General features: G+C 47.3%; 1 protein-coding gene and 1 long non-coding RNA gene across 14 annotated transcripts in view; one reads left to right on the top strand and one right to left on the bottom strand.

Annotated features, from left to right (window-relative positions):
- The window catches only part of LOC121011135 (uncharacterized), a 56670-nt gene that overhangs the window by 32701 nt on the left and 9888 nt on the right, over positions 1 to 14081 (top strand). Inside the window, exons 3-4 of one of the 2 annotated variants that reach the window (XR_005781507.1) lie at positions 1908 to 1992; positions 7931 to 8055. This is a non-coding gene — a long non-coding RNA (uncharacterized LOC121011135). Of the gene's footprint in view, positions 1 to 1907; positions 1993 to 7930; positions 8056 to 14081 lie in introns of those variants that run through there. The other variant, XR_005781506.1, reaches the window with a different exon arrangement.
- The window catches only part of KIF9 (kinesin family member 9), a 55690-nt gene that overhangs the window by 27479 nt on the left and 14130 nt on the right, over positions 1 to 14081 (bottom strand). For 11 of the 12 annotated variants that reach the window (XM_040445180.1, XM_040445176.1, XM_040445174.1 and 8 more), the window contains 5 exons: positions 9829 to 9912; positions 9606 to 9698; positions 8687 to 8834; positions 7552 to 7616; positions 4890 to 4967 (listed from right to left, as the gene is read on the bottom strand). In XM_040445180.1, the coding sequence (XP_040301114.1) occupies positions 4890 to 4967; positions 7552 to 7616; positions 8687 to 8834; positions 9606 to 9698; positions 9829 to 9912 (468 nt within the window). The remainder of the gene's footprint in view (positions 1 to 4889; positions 4968 to 7551; positions 7617 to 8686; positions 8835 to 9605; positions 9699 to 9828; positions 9913 to 14081) is intronic. The other variant, XM_040445178.1, reaches the window with a different exon arrangement.

Below are 14081 nucleotides of genomic sequence, written 5' to 3' on the forward strand. Positions count from 1 at the left end.
TGTGTGTGGTTAAGAGCATCTGACATCTACTTTCCCAGCAAAGCTCAGATGATGGTTAGCATTTTTGAGCAATAAAGCATTTTTTAAATACAGTATACAATACGGTATTATTTTTTGAAAAATGTTTAATGTTTATTTTTGAGAGAGAGAGACAAAGCACGAGCAAGGGAGGGGCAGAGAGAGGGGGAGATACAGAATCCGAAGCAGGCTCCAGGCTCTGAGCTGTCAGCACAGAGCTCAATGTGGGGCTTGAATTCACAGAGTGCAAGATCATGACCTGAGCTGAAGTCGGATGCTCAACCGACTGAGCCACCCAGGTACCCCTACAATATGGTATTATTAACTATGGTCACCATGCTGTACTGAACTGGGGATAAGATAAGATCCCCAGAACTTATCCATCCTATAAATGAAAATTTGTGTACTTTGACCAACATTTCCCCTTTCCTCAGCCCCTACCCCCACTCTTGGTAACCACCACTCTACTCCCTGTTTCTGTGAATTTGACTTTTTAGGTTCCACATGTAAGTGAGATCTTGCAGTATTTTTCCTTCTGTATCTGGTTTATTTCACTTGGAATAATGTCTTCTAAGTTCATCAATGTTGTTGCAAATGGCAGGATCTAGATTCACTTCTTTTATATTTTTTTAAGTTTATTTATTTAAGTAATCTCTACACCGAATCTGGGGCTCAAACTCACAAATCCGAGAGTAAGAATTACATGCTCTCCCTGGGGCTCCTGGGTGGCTTAGTCAGTTGAACGTCCGACTTCAGCTCAGGTCATGATCTCAAAGTTGGTGAGTTCGGGCCCCGCATCGGGCTCTGTGCTGACAGCTCAGAGCCTGGAGCCTGCTTCCAATTCTGTGTCTCCCTCTCTCTCTGCCCCTCCCCCCCCCCACACGCTCTGCCTCTCTCTGCCTCTCAGAAATAAAGAAAACTAATAAAAAAAAATTTTTTTTAATAGAATTATATGCTCTCCCGACTAAGCCAGCCAGGCTCATTTATTTCTTATATTTATCGTATCTCTCTCTCCCACCCCCAGTAGTCAGCTCTTTGAGGATACAGATTTGTGTTTTTTGTATATTAACACACTCCAGGTGCTTCAAAAAGTGCCTGGCACATGGTAAGTGCTCTATAGATTTTAGGTGAATGGATAAATGACATATTTCTAGAAACAGAATTGCTGAGTCATTTTACATTTGATGGATACTGTCCTGTTGTCTTTCAAATGAGAGGCACAAGGGATTTTATGCTGAGAACCTTCTCTGTGAACAACAGGGCGTTCTTCAGTTGTCAAAAAATGGCCACTGGAGGGAGCCCCTGACAACCGGATCCTGGTACTGGTGACCAGGGCTGTGATCAGTCTGCAGCGAGAGGTGACAGAACCCTGGCATTCTGGTGTCTTTGTGGCAATTCAGGGCACAAAGCCTAAGACTCAAAGCACATGACCAGGGTCCAAATCCCGGCTCTGCCCCTCTGGGAAGCCCCAAGAGGTTCTCCTTCAGGTAGACTTCCTATGAGGTCAACGGGAGAGGCTTGGTGGCCAAGCCCCTCCCCTCAGCTGAGAGATCTCAGTTCTAAAAAATACATCATGCCGCCGCTAGGGAAAGTCGGGCTGTTGAGGGCCTCCAGCTGGATGACTGTCCAGTGTGGCATGGGGAGCCAGGCTTAGATCTCTGGGCGAATCAGGTGATGTGAGGAAATGGGTCATTGGCTCCCCCTGTAACCAGCCTCCATGTCACATCCTGAGACCATAGGTGCTTCTCCTCATGCCTGGCAGACTCACCCTCCTATACCGAATGGAAAGAAGCTGCTTGGAAACACAGGGCTGGAGCACCAGACCCCACAGAACAGGGCTTGGCAGCACCTCCTGGCTGACCAACTCCTTTTTTTTTTTTGTATCTCAGATGGAACACGAACCTGACCACTGCCTTTAAAGATCAGGGACATTTTCTGGATGGAACTAATGCCTTGGAAACAGCACAGACTCAAGTAAGTTCCCTGACGGTCAGGGGTTTTCATCATAAACATAATGAGGATAATTCAGCGCCTTCTGTTTAAGTAGCACACCAGGCTAGGAGCACCTCTCCACTCGGGAAACTTCCCTGGTTGACCCCACTGCAGCCTGCAGGTATGATCTTCTCTCAGCAGAGCAGAATATCAAGTGTTTGTCTGCTGCCTGTTTACACCCAAGGCTCACAACCTTTACACCACCTCACAGAATCACAGACTGACAGAGTACGAGGGTCACCTGGAGGTCATCAGTCCAGCCTCCTAGTCCATAGGTGAAAACTTGAGGCAATTCCACAGAAGCTACCCCATGGTCCAGAAAACAGGCATCTATACTGAAGAGGGCGCTAGAAATAACACAGGCAGACTGGCTGTGGTCTATGGAAGTCGGCAGCCCAGGTAATTTTCCATGCCTCTCTCAAGAACTCATGCTTATAAATGCTTATCATTTTTTAAGTTTACTTATCTTGAGAGAGAGAGAGAGAAAGAGAGCATGAGGGACAGAGAGAAAGGGAGAGAGAGAAAATCCCAAGCAGGTTCTGCCCTATCAGTGCAGAGCCCGATAAGCTCTTTTTTAATTAAAAAAAATTTTTTTAATGTTTTTATTTATTTTTGAGACAGAGAGAGACAGAGCATGAGCAGGGGAAGGACAGAGAGAGAGGGAGGCATAGAATCCGAAGCAGGCTCCAGGCTCCGAGCTGTCAGCACAGAGCCTGACGCGGGGCTCGAACTCACAGACTGCGAGATCATGGCCTGAGCTGAAGTCGAACACTTAACCAACTGAGCCACCCAGGCGCCCCTTAAATTTTTTTAATTAAAAAAAATGTTCATTTTTTAAGTAGGCTTCGCACCCAGCATGGAGCCCATTGCAGGGTTTGAACTCACAGCCTTTGAGATCAAGACCTGAGCTTAGATCAAGAGTCAGACACTTAACCGACTGAGGCACCCAGGTGCCCCCCCACCCACCTTTTTAAAGAAGTAAAACACTGCAGACAAATATGCAGCCCCTATGTACCTCTCTCCAAGTCCACCGCCCCCCCCCCCCGACATCCCAGAGGGAACCCCCAGCCTCAGGTTGGTCTTTTCGCCCCTGTGTTTTGTTGTTGTTGCTTTTTTTTAATGCACACACATGTATCGATGAACGATATTCAGCTATGCTTCACATGTGTTTAGACAGATGCTACCATTTGGCCCGCTTCAATCCGCTTGAGATTATCCAGCTGGCGGCTCGAGCCCTGGCTCTCTCCGTCCCTGACTCACTCAGCTCCTCTCTGGTGAAGGGCTAGCGGTCCCGTGCCCAGCTGCTCACTAGTACAATGAGCAGCACAGGCACCGTTCTGCCTCGAGGCTCTTCACATACATATGTGGGGAATGCCTCCAGACTGTCCACCGGGAAAGGGAACACTGCTGACCCATACAGCGAGCAGCGCGCTAGCTAACATTTACTGAGCATTCACTCCACGACAGCACTGTGGGAAGAGGTTTCTCCCCATTGTATGATTCTCCACAGCCTCTCTTAGAGAGTGGATTCTGCCACTCCCCCAATTTACTATTGAAGAAATGGTGGCTTACTAAGAATAAGTATCCTGCTGAGGCTGTACAGCTGATGGAAGGAAAGAGCAGGTTGCTGAACCCCCAATGTGGGGGTCATGGCTCTTAACTACTGTGCCAGTGGTTCTTGAGTGTGGCCCCGGAAGAGCAGCAGCAGCAGCAGCATCTGGAAACTTATTAGAAACGTGAATCCTTAGGCCTCACCCTTTGGCCAATGGAATCAGGAACTTTGAATAGGTTCAGTGACCTGCGGTTCCAGAAGCCTGCCTGGAGGGGCTCCTGGGTGGCTCAGGCGATTAAGCGACAGGCTCCAGGTTTCTGCTCAGGTCACGATCTCACAGTTCCTGAGATGAAGCCCTGTGTGGGGCTCTGCTCTGATGGTGTGGAGCCTGCTTGGGATTCTTTCTCACCTCTCTCTCTGCCTGTCGCCCCCTCACATTCTCTCTCTCAAAACAAACATACAAACAAACAAACATTAAAAAAAAAAAAAAAAAGAAGCCGGCCTGGGGTTCTGCTACCAGGGTCTGAGAGCCACTGCTCTAACCCACCCCCCTCCTCAACCTCCAAACCATGGGTTAGTTACACAGAGCCACGGGGACCACTATTTTCCTTTAGGATTTGGAATCTGGAAGGTTTAACTACTTTGTCATGAGCTCAGGGCAGGTACACGCTCCTGTCTCTGGTAACCATGATTCCACAAGCATCCTGAAGGAAAATGAGGTAAATGAGTTTTTACTTTACAAGAAGTTGCCAGGATGCTCTCGAAAGCAATTTAATAGATTATGCTCTGGCCAGGAACAGACAAAGGCTCTCGTTTCTGCACATTCTCGCCACCACTCTGCATTGTGGAAACGTGCTAATTTTTGCTAGTCTGAGGGTGGACTTTCACTAAGGTTTCAACCTACACCTCCCTGGTGGTGGTGCTGAGCGCTCCTTCTGATCGGTCAGCTGTGCTTGCTGAGAGGGATCACACACGTCGGCAGCAAAGAGGTTCCGTAGCGTTATAACCAGAGGAGTCTGAGAGATGGTCCACACTGACTGAACTCTGAAACAGCTCTAAGGAACTCTCATATAGAAGCCCAGGGTAGTCAGAGGCCCTGAGGCCTCACACATGAACTGGGTGGGGACCTGACCTGGTCCTTTCACCTGTGCGGTGGCCCCCAAGTGGGGGGGTCTCCAGGGGCTCTGAAGACTCTGGCCTGTCCCAGAGTGGAAAGGGACTGACCCGGGATCGCATTGAGGCAGGAAGGGAAGCCAGGCTTGTGTGACCCAGGCAACAAACCCACACACCTCCACGGTGAGACATCTGCCCACAAACCCCTTACTACCTCAGCATCATACTTTTCGTTGACGGCAGGCTCAGTGGTGACCAGCTTCATCCTGCTGGCAAACCGCAGTGAAGACAGCTGAAAAACAGATCAGACAGCCCTCTATGTCTTTGGCCAATTGCTTATGAATAGAGATATTTTCAAAACAGGCCAAAGGAGTCCACGAGGAAAGATGAACTTCTGCATATAAGTCTACTCCAATGTGAAGTGTGGGGTCTCCTTGGGGGTTCCACCCGAGTCCCTCTGGAGGGGCAGCCAGGCAGGGGTAATTATGGCCGCAGGCCCAGGAGGCAGCCACGTAAGTAGGCACTTGAGAAACAGCCCCGGCACTGTGCCCCACTGCACCGATGTTACACGACAGGTGGAGGGCTGTCCCTTGGCAACGAGGAACTGCCAGTGGTAGCACGGGGCGGGCCCTGAGATCCCAGCCTCACACGATGGCGGGCTGTCGCAGGGCCCCGAAACAGGGGGGCGGGCCTGGGGGAGGGCCACCCAGAAGTGGCCCAGAAGAAGGCCCGAAAGTGCTCTTCAGTCCACCCTGGTGATTAAGAACCCTACCGCTGACCCACCACTCGACCTCAGACAGGTTTTGTAGCTTCTCTGTAAAGTCAGGGAGACTTCATGAAGAGGTGGGTGGTGTGCTCTGGATGGAGCTGGCAGGAGGCCCTCCAGAGGAGGCCCCTGTCACTAGTCGGAGCTGCTTCTGTGTGGGGTGGATTCGGACTCTCCTGCTCCAAACAGCAGCGAGTGTGGCCACGGCCCCCTCGCTGTGTTTACTCCCACACATACGTGCAGCGGCCCTGAATAAAGCAATGTGATCCACGACAGGAACACTGTCAAGGTTTTAAAGCATTTGGAGAAGAGACTCATTAGCTTCCACACCCCAATATACCTTCGTCCCAACCCCCTGAGGCCCCTCCAGCAGCTCCTCTGGGCTCCGTGGGCACCGTCCTGGATCACAGGACGGGATGGTGGGGTACCAGCAGAATGGCTTTCTATGAGGTGACCATCTCAGGGGTGGGAATGAGAGAGAGGGGCCTTCCACCGTCTTGGAGGACATTGCTCAACAAGGCAGTCAGGAGGCCCAATTTTCATATGGCTCCTCTCGGGGTTCACTCGTGCTTTGTTATACTATGCGGTTCCTGAAGCCTTCCCCCGCTGGGGATGCTGTCTGCACGTCAGTGGGAGCTCCCTCCCCAGCCTCCCAAGCCCCAGGGTGCTCTCTCTGGAAGCTGGGATGGTCCCTGATGCAAGAAACTAGGAGGCCCTGCAGGAGCATCTTGCCCTGCAGCGTGCCTGGAAAGGACCTGTTTCACCTAAGTGGATTCGCCAGATGACTGAGGCTTGCCTTAAACATCCACACCTGACAAAATGCTTTCCAAATCTGTCTTATTTATGCTGAGTGGCCCTTCAGAGGAAGAAGGGAAGCCTCAGCCGGAATGCCCAGTTGTGTGAGCTCACCTGTGTCACTGCCTCAGCCATTAGAGCCCATATTCCTGCCTCTGGGTCTCCTAAGCTTGTCCCCTCCCAGGTCCCCTGGGTCCTGCTGCTGGGTTAATCTTCCTGAGTCACAACTCTGGCCACAGCCCTCCCTGCTCAAACCCCATGACACCCCAGCAACCAACAGAACAGCCAAGGCGGCACCCTGGCCGCCAGGACCCGAGCAGCCTCTGGAGTCTTTTCTCCCCCTTCTCCTTCCTGAACACCACCCCCCACTCCCCCTGCAGCAGCCAGGTGTTCCCAGCATGGGCCATGCCATCAGGCCCACAGTTGCCTCTGCCAGAAGCATCTCTGCTTTCTTTTTATTTTATTTGTTTTGTTTTTAAATGTTTACTTATTGTGAGAGAGAGCGCGCACATATGCGTAAGGGGCAGAGAGGGAGAGAAAGAATCCCAAGCAGGCTCTGTGCTGTCAGCACAGAGCCCGATGTGGGACTTGAACCCACAAGCCATGAGAGCCTAATCCTGAACCAAAACCAAGAGCCAGCCACATAACGAATTGAGCCACCCAGGCAACCCGCCTCTCTGCTTTCTGTACCACCAACCCTTTAAACCCAGCCAGCTCGGTGCCCACCTTCCTCACCCCACTTTCAGGAAAAGTACCTTTTCCTCTGAAGGATTCTTTCGTCCAGACCTCTCACATTACTCAGGGCCATGGCAAGGAACTCTGAGGCGTGAGGCCACGTATAAGTCACCTCTACCGAGCTGCTCTTCCCCCCGCCCCCAACCCCACACACACACAGTATGTGCTCAATGCCCATCAGTTTGCACCAGCCTCATAACCACAGCCTGGAACCCTGTGGTGCTTCTAAGACTTTTCAATGTGTAATTATGAAGAACAAGAAATCAGCTGCCCTAGATCCCAATTCACAGGAGCAGCACCGTGGGAAGCATGGTCCTTGCCCCCACAAAACCCTCTTCACATAGACTCCCACGCTGCACCTGCTCCCTGCCTTGCCTCTTCCTCAACACAGCCTCTGCCCCTTGGTACTTGGTATTTGGATCCCGCAACAATTTTGGTTGATTCGGTCCCCGGATCTCTTCCCTCTTGACAATATCTATGGCCCAGTACGCCAGCTTAGCCAGCCTGGAGCCAGCCTTACCCAGCCCTGGAACCCACGAGAAGGGATTCCAACCAGGCCGCCTCGGCTATCTTTACGTACCGTCTCTTCTAACTGGGCGGCTTCTCCATAGATGTTTGTCAAGAGAACCATATTGCAATTTCCCCCTGCAGAAAGCAGGACACAGAAGGGCCATGAACCATGTGGGTATTCTGCCAAGAGATTCTTTTAAGGCTGGTGGGGGTCTGCTATGGGTTGAGAGTTTGTGTCCTGGCAAAATTCCTATGTTGAAGTCCTATCCCCAAGTGTGATGGTATCTGGAGATGGGGCCTGGGGGAGGTGATCAGGTTTAGAGGAGGTCCTGAGTGCGGAGCCGCCATAATGGGATTAGTGCCCTTATATGAGAGAAAGAGAAAGACCAGAACTCTGTCTCTCTTTCTGGTCCCTTTCTCTTTTCTTTCTTGCTCTTTGCCGTGTGAAGGCACAGAAAGAAAGCAGCTGTGTATGAGCCAAAAAGAGCCCTCACCAGGAACCATCCATGCTGAACCTCGATCTGCGACTTCCAGCCTCCAGAGCTGTGAGGAATAAATGTCTATTGTTCAAGCACTCCAGACTGTGGCGTTTTGTTACAGCCACCTGAGCTGACTCAGACAGAGTCAGGAGGGACATGCCCAAGCATGTGTGAGACTGGAGGAGGGCAGAGAAGGGGAGAGGCCACTGGATGTACCTAAAAGAGGAGCTGGGGGAACAGCAGAGGAGAGATGGCACGGGGCAGGGGAGAGGGCTGTGGGCCAGGGCTTTGCTACTGGTGGCTCTCAACTAGTAATCAGACACCCAAGACCGTGCCATCAGGCGACACAAATATGACAAACACAACCCCCGTTCGTCTGTCAGGGAGGCTGTGGGGGAAGAGAAGGAGGCATGACAGAGACCCTCCACCTGGTCACCTTGAAGGCCGTGAAGGATTCTGCCAGGTTAGGGATGAGGGGAAGTGAGAAGGTAGTCCCAACAGAGGCCAAAGTTTAAGCAAAGCTTCTGAGGGAGCAGCACTGCATGCTGTGGGTGAAAGAGGGGACCATGCATGACTCTGCCTTTTCAGCTGTGTCTGGGATCACAGTGAAAAGGTTGCAGGGAAGTGCCAGCTGCCGGAAGGGAGCAATTCCATTACCGCCAGCAGCAGCTAGACCCGGCCTGGCCCTCCTCCCTGTGCATGGACCTCGCCCTCACCTGCCCTTACCTAATGAGTCCTTGAGGGCGTGGGTAAGCTTGCACTGCCGGAAGGGGATGTGCTCCCGCTTCTGGTCCCCGAGGGCAATGATGGCCTGCTCCAGGAATGACAGCGACTTGTTGATGTAGGTGGCTTCCTTCAGGACTCGGCCCTCAGACTACAAACCAAAGGTCAATTCCACTTCACACCAAATGGGGAGGCTGCCTCACTGGGAACACTGTGGGTGGGTGGCCAGGCCGGAGCCTCCTTTCCAGAGCCAGCTCTTTTCTCAATATCATGGGATTGTATTCCATCACGGCCTAATACTAATACTCACAGGAATGCTCATGCAAATATTCATGGGAACGCTCACGGGAATATGAATACTTCTGTGAATATTCACATGAATTCTCACGTAAGAGTCACATCGATATGAATACGCACAGGAATGTTTGTGCAGACACTTGGGCAAATCATCCTGTGACTATCATACACATACAAACACTTAGCTGAATGCACATAGGAATTCTCACTGCATACTTGTGTGAATACTTATACTAATTCATGGCCAAGCCCATGAATAGCTGAGCTGAAATACTCATGGAAAGACTCATGTGGACACTCCTACTCATATGCAGAGAAATGTTACTACCAGCACCAAGCATTTTCTGAGTACTTATGGGGGGCTAGGCACCTGGCTAAGAATTTAGGGGCTGTCCTCTCATTTAATATTTACAAAAATCCTCTTAGGTAGGATGCAACTATGGTGCAGCTGTTTCCCCTCCACTAATTCCATCCCTCAAAGCTCCATGGGGTCATGCCCACATGCTCCACTGCGCCCAGCTCAGGGCTGGGCGCACAAATGCCCCATGAGGGACGTCCCATGTGCATAGGCACTGTGCAGGAAACAGGGCTGTGGCTTGAGAAGGGATGTCCTGCTCCCACTTACCCCAGACTTTCCCAGCCTTTCAGAGCCTGCTAGATCCACCAAGTTAATTTTGGAAGTGATGTACTTTTCGTCTGATAAGGTCCTCGAATGAGCCTACAAAACATCCAAACAGAGGTTAGATGTCACAGGGAGAAGCTTCTAGTCTGCAGCAGGTCCAGTGGGACTGGGCTGTGCCCCCCCCCCATCCCCCCATCACTGGGCTATTCAAGGAGCTCAGACCCACCTCCACATAGATGGTGAAAATGCAGTGCGACCTGGATGAGTTTTTATTCATTGTGTGGGAGGCTATAATCCTGTTGGTCTCTCCCTGAAGAGGAGAGGAAAAGTAGACAGCATTTTGAAGAATTAAAACAATAAAGCATTTGGGTTATTTTCAACTATTCTGGCAGGTATACAAGTGATTTCATGTTACTGCAATCAGACCTTCCAGAGATATCTCATTTATACACTAGTAGAATGGGAGACCAGTTGGAGTCCAGACCTAGACTTTCACCCTCTGCTAGGGATGTGTGAATTTGTAGAGCTTTCTGAAAAGCCAAGTAGCAATAAGAATGAAAAAGTCTTAAAAATATTCATGAATATTGACTAACAATTAACCTACATACCCAATGATTAGGTCTATCTGTACAATGGAATGTTATATAGCCAGGAAAATGTTGACAAATATTTTTTTAATAATAGAGAAATGCAGAATCCAAAATCATAACAAACTGACTTCAATGGCACATTAAAAGGATCATGTACCAGGGCACCTGGGTGGCTCAGTCAGTTAAATGTCTGACTCTTGATTTTAGTCATGATCTCACGGTTCGTGAGTTTGAGCCCTGCATCAGGCTGTGCGGTAACAGTGGGAAGCCTGCTTGGGATTCTCTCTCTCCCTCTCTCTGTCTGCTCCTCCCCTGCTCAATCTCTCTGTCTCTCTCTCAAAATAAATTTAAAAACATTAAAAAAAATTTTTTTTGCACATTTAATCCCATCTTGGCATCTGCTTCTCAGAAGGCACAGACTAACATACTTTTAAAGGACTATTGAACAGACTGACATTGACTTCTCACTACTAATGGTGGAAATCATAACTTTGCAATGATCTCTTTAATATGGTAGAACAAAACAGGGGCGCCTGGGAGGCTCAGTTGGTTAAGCGTCCGACTTCAGCTCAGGTCATGATCTCACAGTTTTTGGGTTTGAGCCCCATGTCGGGCTTTGTGTGGACAGCCCAGAGCCTGGAGCCTGCTTCAAATTCTGTGTCTCCCTCTCTCTCTGCCCCTCCCCCACTCTCACTCTGTCTCTCTGTCTCTCAAAAATAAATAAACATTAAAAAAATTTTTTTTTAAATATGGTAGAACAAAACAAATGTGAAAATAGAATTTTATACCCAGCAAAAATATCTCTCAAGACTAAGGGTAAAATAAGGACATTTCAAAAAACAAGAAACTCTTTGTCACCAGCATGCTTACTATAAAGGATATACAACAGAAGAAAGAAAACAATCTCCAGTGGAAGGTGATGGAGAAAAGAAAGGAAAAGCAATGAGGGTGGTAAATATGAGGGTAAATGTAAAAGAATGTGTACTATATAAAACATTAATAATGATGCCCCTGCAGAGTCAAAAAACAAAAACATAAAAGACAAGGTAGCAATCCTAAGGTTCTTATAGAATACAGGAGGAAGTAAAAGGTTTTCATGAACTTTAGATTTTTAGAGCTTTTATTTTTTTATTTATTAAAATTTTTTTAAATGTTTATTTATTTTTGAGAGAGAGAGACAGAGCATGAGCTGGGAGAGACAGAGAGAGAGGGAGATACAGAATCTGAAGCAGGCTCCAGGCTCTGAGCTATCAGCACAGAGCCCAATGCAGGGCTCAAACTCACAAAGTGTTAGATCATAACCTGAGCTGAAGTCAGATATTCAACCGACTGAGTCACCCAGGCGCACCACAAGGTTTTATTTTTAAATATATATATGTTTATTTATTAATTTTGAGAGATAGCAAGCAGGGGAAGAGCAGAGAGAGAGGGAGAGACAGAGAGAATCCCAAGCAGTCTCTGAGCTGTCGGTGCAGAACCTGACATGGGGCTTGAACTCACGAGCAGTGAGATCATACATGACCTGAGCCGAAATCAAGAGTCGGACGCTTAAATGACTAAGCCACCAGGCACCCCTATTTTTAAATACTTTAATGTAATTATAACACAATTAAAATGATAATGTTCTAGTAAAATATAATAAAAATTATGATAAAATGACACTTTATTTTGATCCACAGGAGTTTTGAAGAAATGTACAGGGAGGTCCCCTGTACTCTTCACTCAGTCTCTCTCTAAGATAATATCTTGCAAAACTATAGCACAATATCAAAACCAAGAAGCTGACTTTGGATAATCCACAGAGCTTATTCACATCTCACTAGTTAGATACACTCACTTGGGTGTGTATGTATTAACTAAATGTGCCAAGTTGTTATTTCTGGGCTAAACGGAGAGAGTGAGAGAATATAAATATGAATGAACATACAACTTCTAAATTAGTAAAAGGGAAAACAAGTATAATAAAAAATATCCAATAAAAAAGGGGCAAAACATGGGTAAGGGGCATTAAGGAGGACACTTGTTGGGATGAGCACTGGGTGTTATATGTAGGGGATGAATCACTGGATTCTACTCCTGAAATCATTATTGCACTGGATGCTAACTAACTTGGATGTAAATTAAAAAAAATAAATTAATGAAATTAAATTAAATTAGGGGCAAAACGGGTAAGAAAAATAAATGTAGAACAAATGGAACAACGAGATAGCACATAATAACATGACAGATGTAAACCCCAATATATCAGTAATTACATTAAGTGCAAATGCAATGAAATGCTTCAGTTAAAAGATAAAGACTGTCAGACTCCCAAGACTGAATTATGATGAAAAGGAAAACCTAAACAGACCAATTTATGAATCAGTAATCAAAAACCTCTCAACAAATAAAAGTCCAAGGTCAGATGACTTAACTGGAGAATTCTACACGTGGATTAAAAAAAAAATTGGGGAGGGGGGCACCTGGGTGGCTCAGTCGGTTAAGCATCTGACTTTGGCTCAGGTCATGATCTCACCGTTCATGAGTTCGAGCCCCACATCAGGCTCTGCACTGACAGCACAGAGCTTGCTTGGGATTCTCTCTCTCCCTCTCTCTTTGCTCCTCCCCTGCTTGCTCACTCTCTCTCAAAATAAATAAATAAACTTAAAAAAAATAAAATTTTTTTAATGTTTTATTTATTTTTAAGAGAGAGGCAGAGTACAAGCAGGGGAGGGATAGAGGGAGGGAGACACAGAATCTGAAGCAGGTTCCAGGCTCTGAGCTGTCAGCACAGAGCCCATCGTGGGGCTCAAACCCACGAAAAGTGAGATCATGACCTGAGCTGAAGTCAGATGCCCAACTGACTGAGCCACCCAGGTGGCCCTCTACCTGTGGATTTTTAAAAGAAAATCCTCTTATGTGCTCTTTACACAAAAAGTCAAAACAAAAAATTTACATACATTCAATTAACCTAAAATCAAGAATTTTTGCTCATCAAATAACACATAAAGAGTGAAAAAAAAAGCAAGCCATGGGAAATATAACATATTCACAATACATATAACTGAAAAAGGATTAGTTTTCAGAGTATATAAAGAATTCATGCAAACAAGACAAAGAAAAAAAAAAGACATCTATAAAGAAGATAAAAAATATGGGAAGGGAAATCCAAATGGTCAATAAACATATGAAAAGGCCCTTCACTTCACTGGTAATTAGGGAGAAGAAAACAAAGATCACAGTGGGAAAAACCACACACCAGCCAGATTGGTCAAAATTTTAAGGTCTTAAGGTCTAACCCACTGTGGGAGTATACCATTATGGGAAAGAGTTGGCATTGCCTAAGAAAGTTTAAGACACACTCAATGACCCATAACTGCAGTCCTTGGTTTTACCTAGAAAAATTCATGCTTATGTACACGAGGCAGACATACAAGAATGTTCCCAGTGGCATTGTATGAAATATCCCTCAAACTAGGAAAACCTACATGTCCATCAGAAGTAGAGTGGATAGGGGCACCGAGGCGGCTCAGTCGGCTCAGCATCTGACTCGATTTCAGCTCAGGTCATGATTCCAGGGTCGTGGGATCAAGCCCTGTGTTGGGCTCTGCATTGAGCATTGAGCCTGCTTAAGATTTTCTCTCTTTCTCCCCCTACCCCCGCCCTTGCTCATGAGCACACTCACTCTCTCTAAAAGAAAAAAAAAGAAAAAGAAAAAAAAGAGAAAAGGAAAGAAAGAGAGTAGATAACTAACTTGTATATTCACCTAACACCCAATGTAATACAGTGATGATGACAATGAAAAATATATAGCAAGAACATAGATGAATTTCACATAAAAAGTAGATAAGAGGGAAAAGTAATCAGAATTCGTCCTATGTGATTCCTTTTATATAAAAGTTTTCAAAAA

This window comes from Herpailurus yagouaroundi, unplaced genomic scaffold, assembly GCF_014898765.1.
Source record: "Herpailurus yagouaroundi ecotype Mexico unplaced genomic scaffold, PumYag 193, whole genome shotgun sequence".
Classification (NCBI taxonomy): domain Eukaryota; kingdom Metazoa; phylum Chordata; class Mammalia; order Carnivora; family Felidae; genus Herpailurus; species Herpailurus yagouaroundi.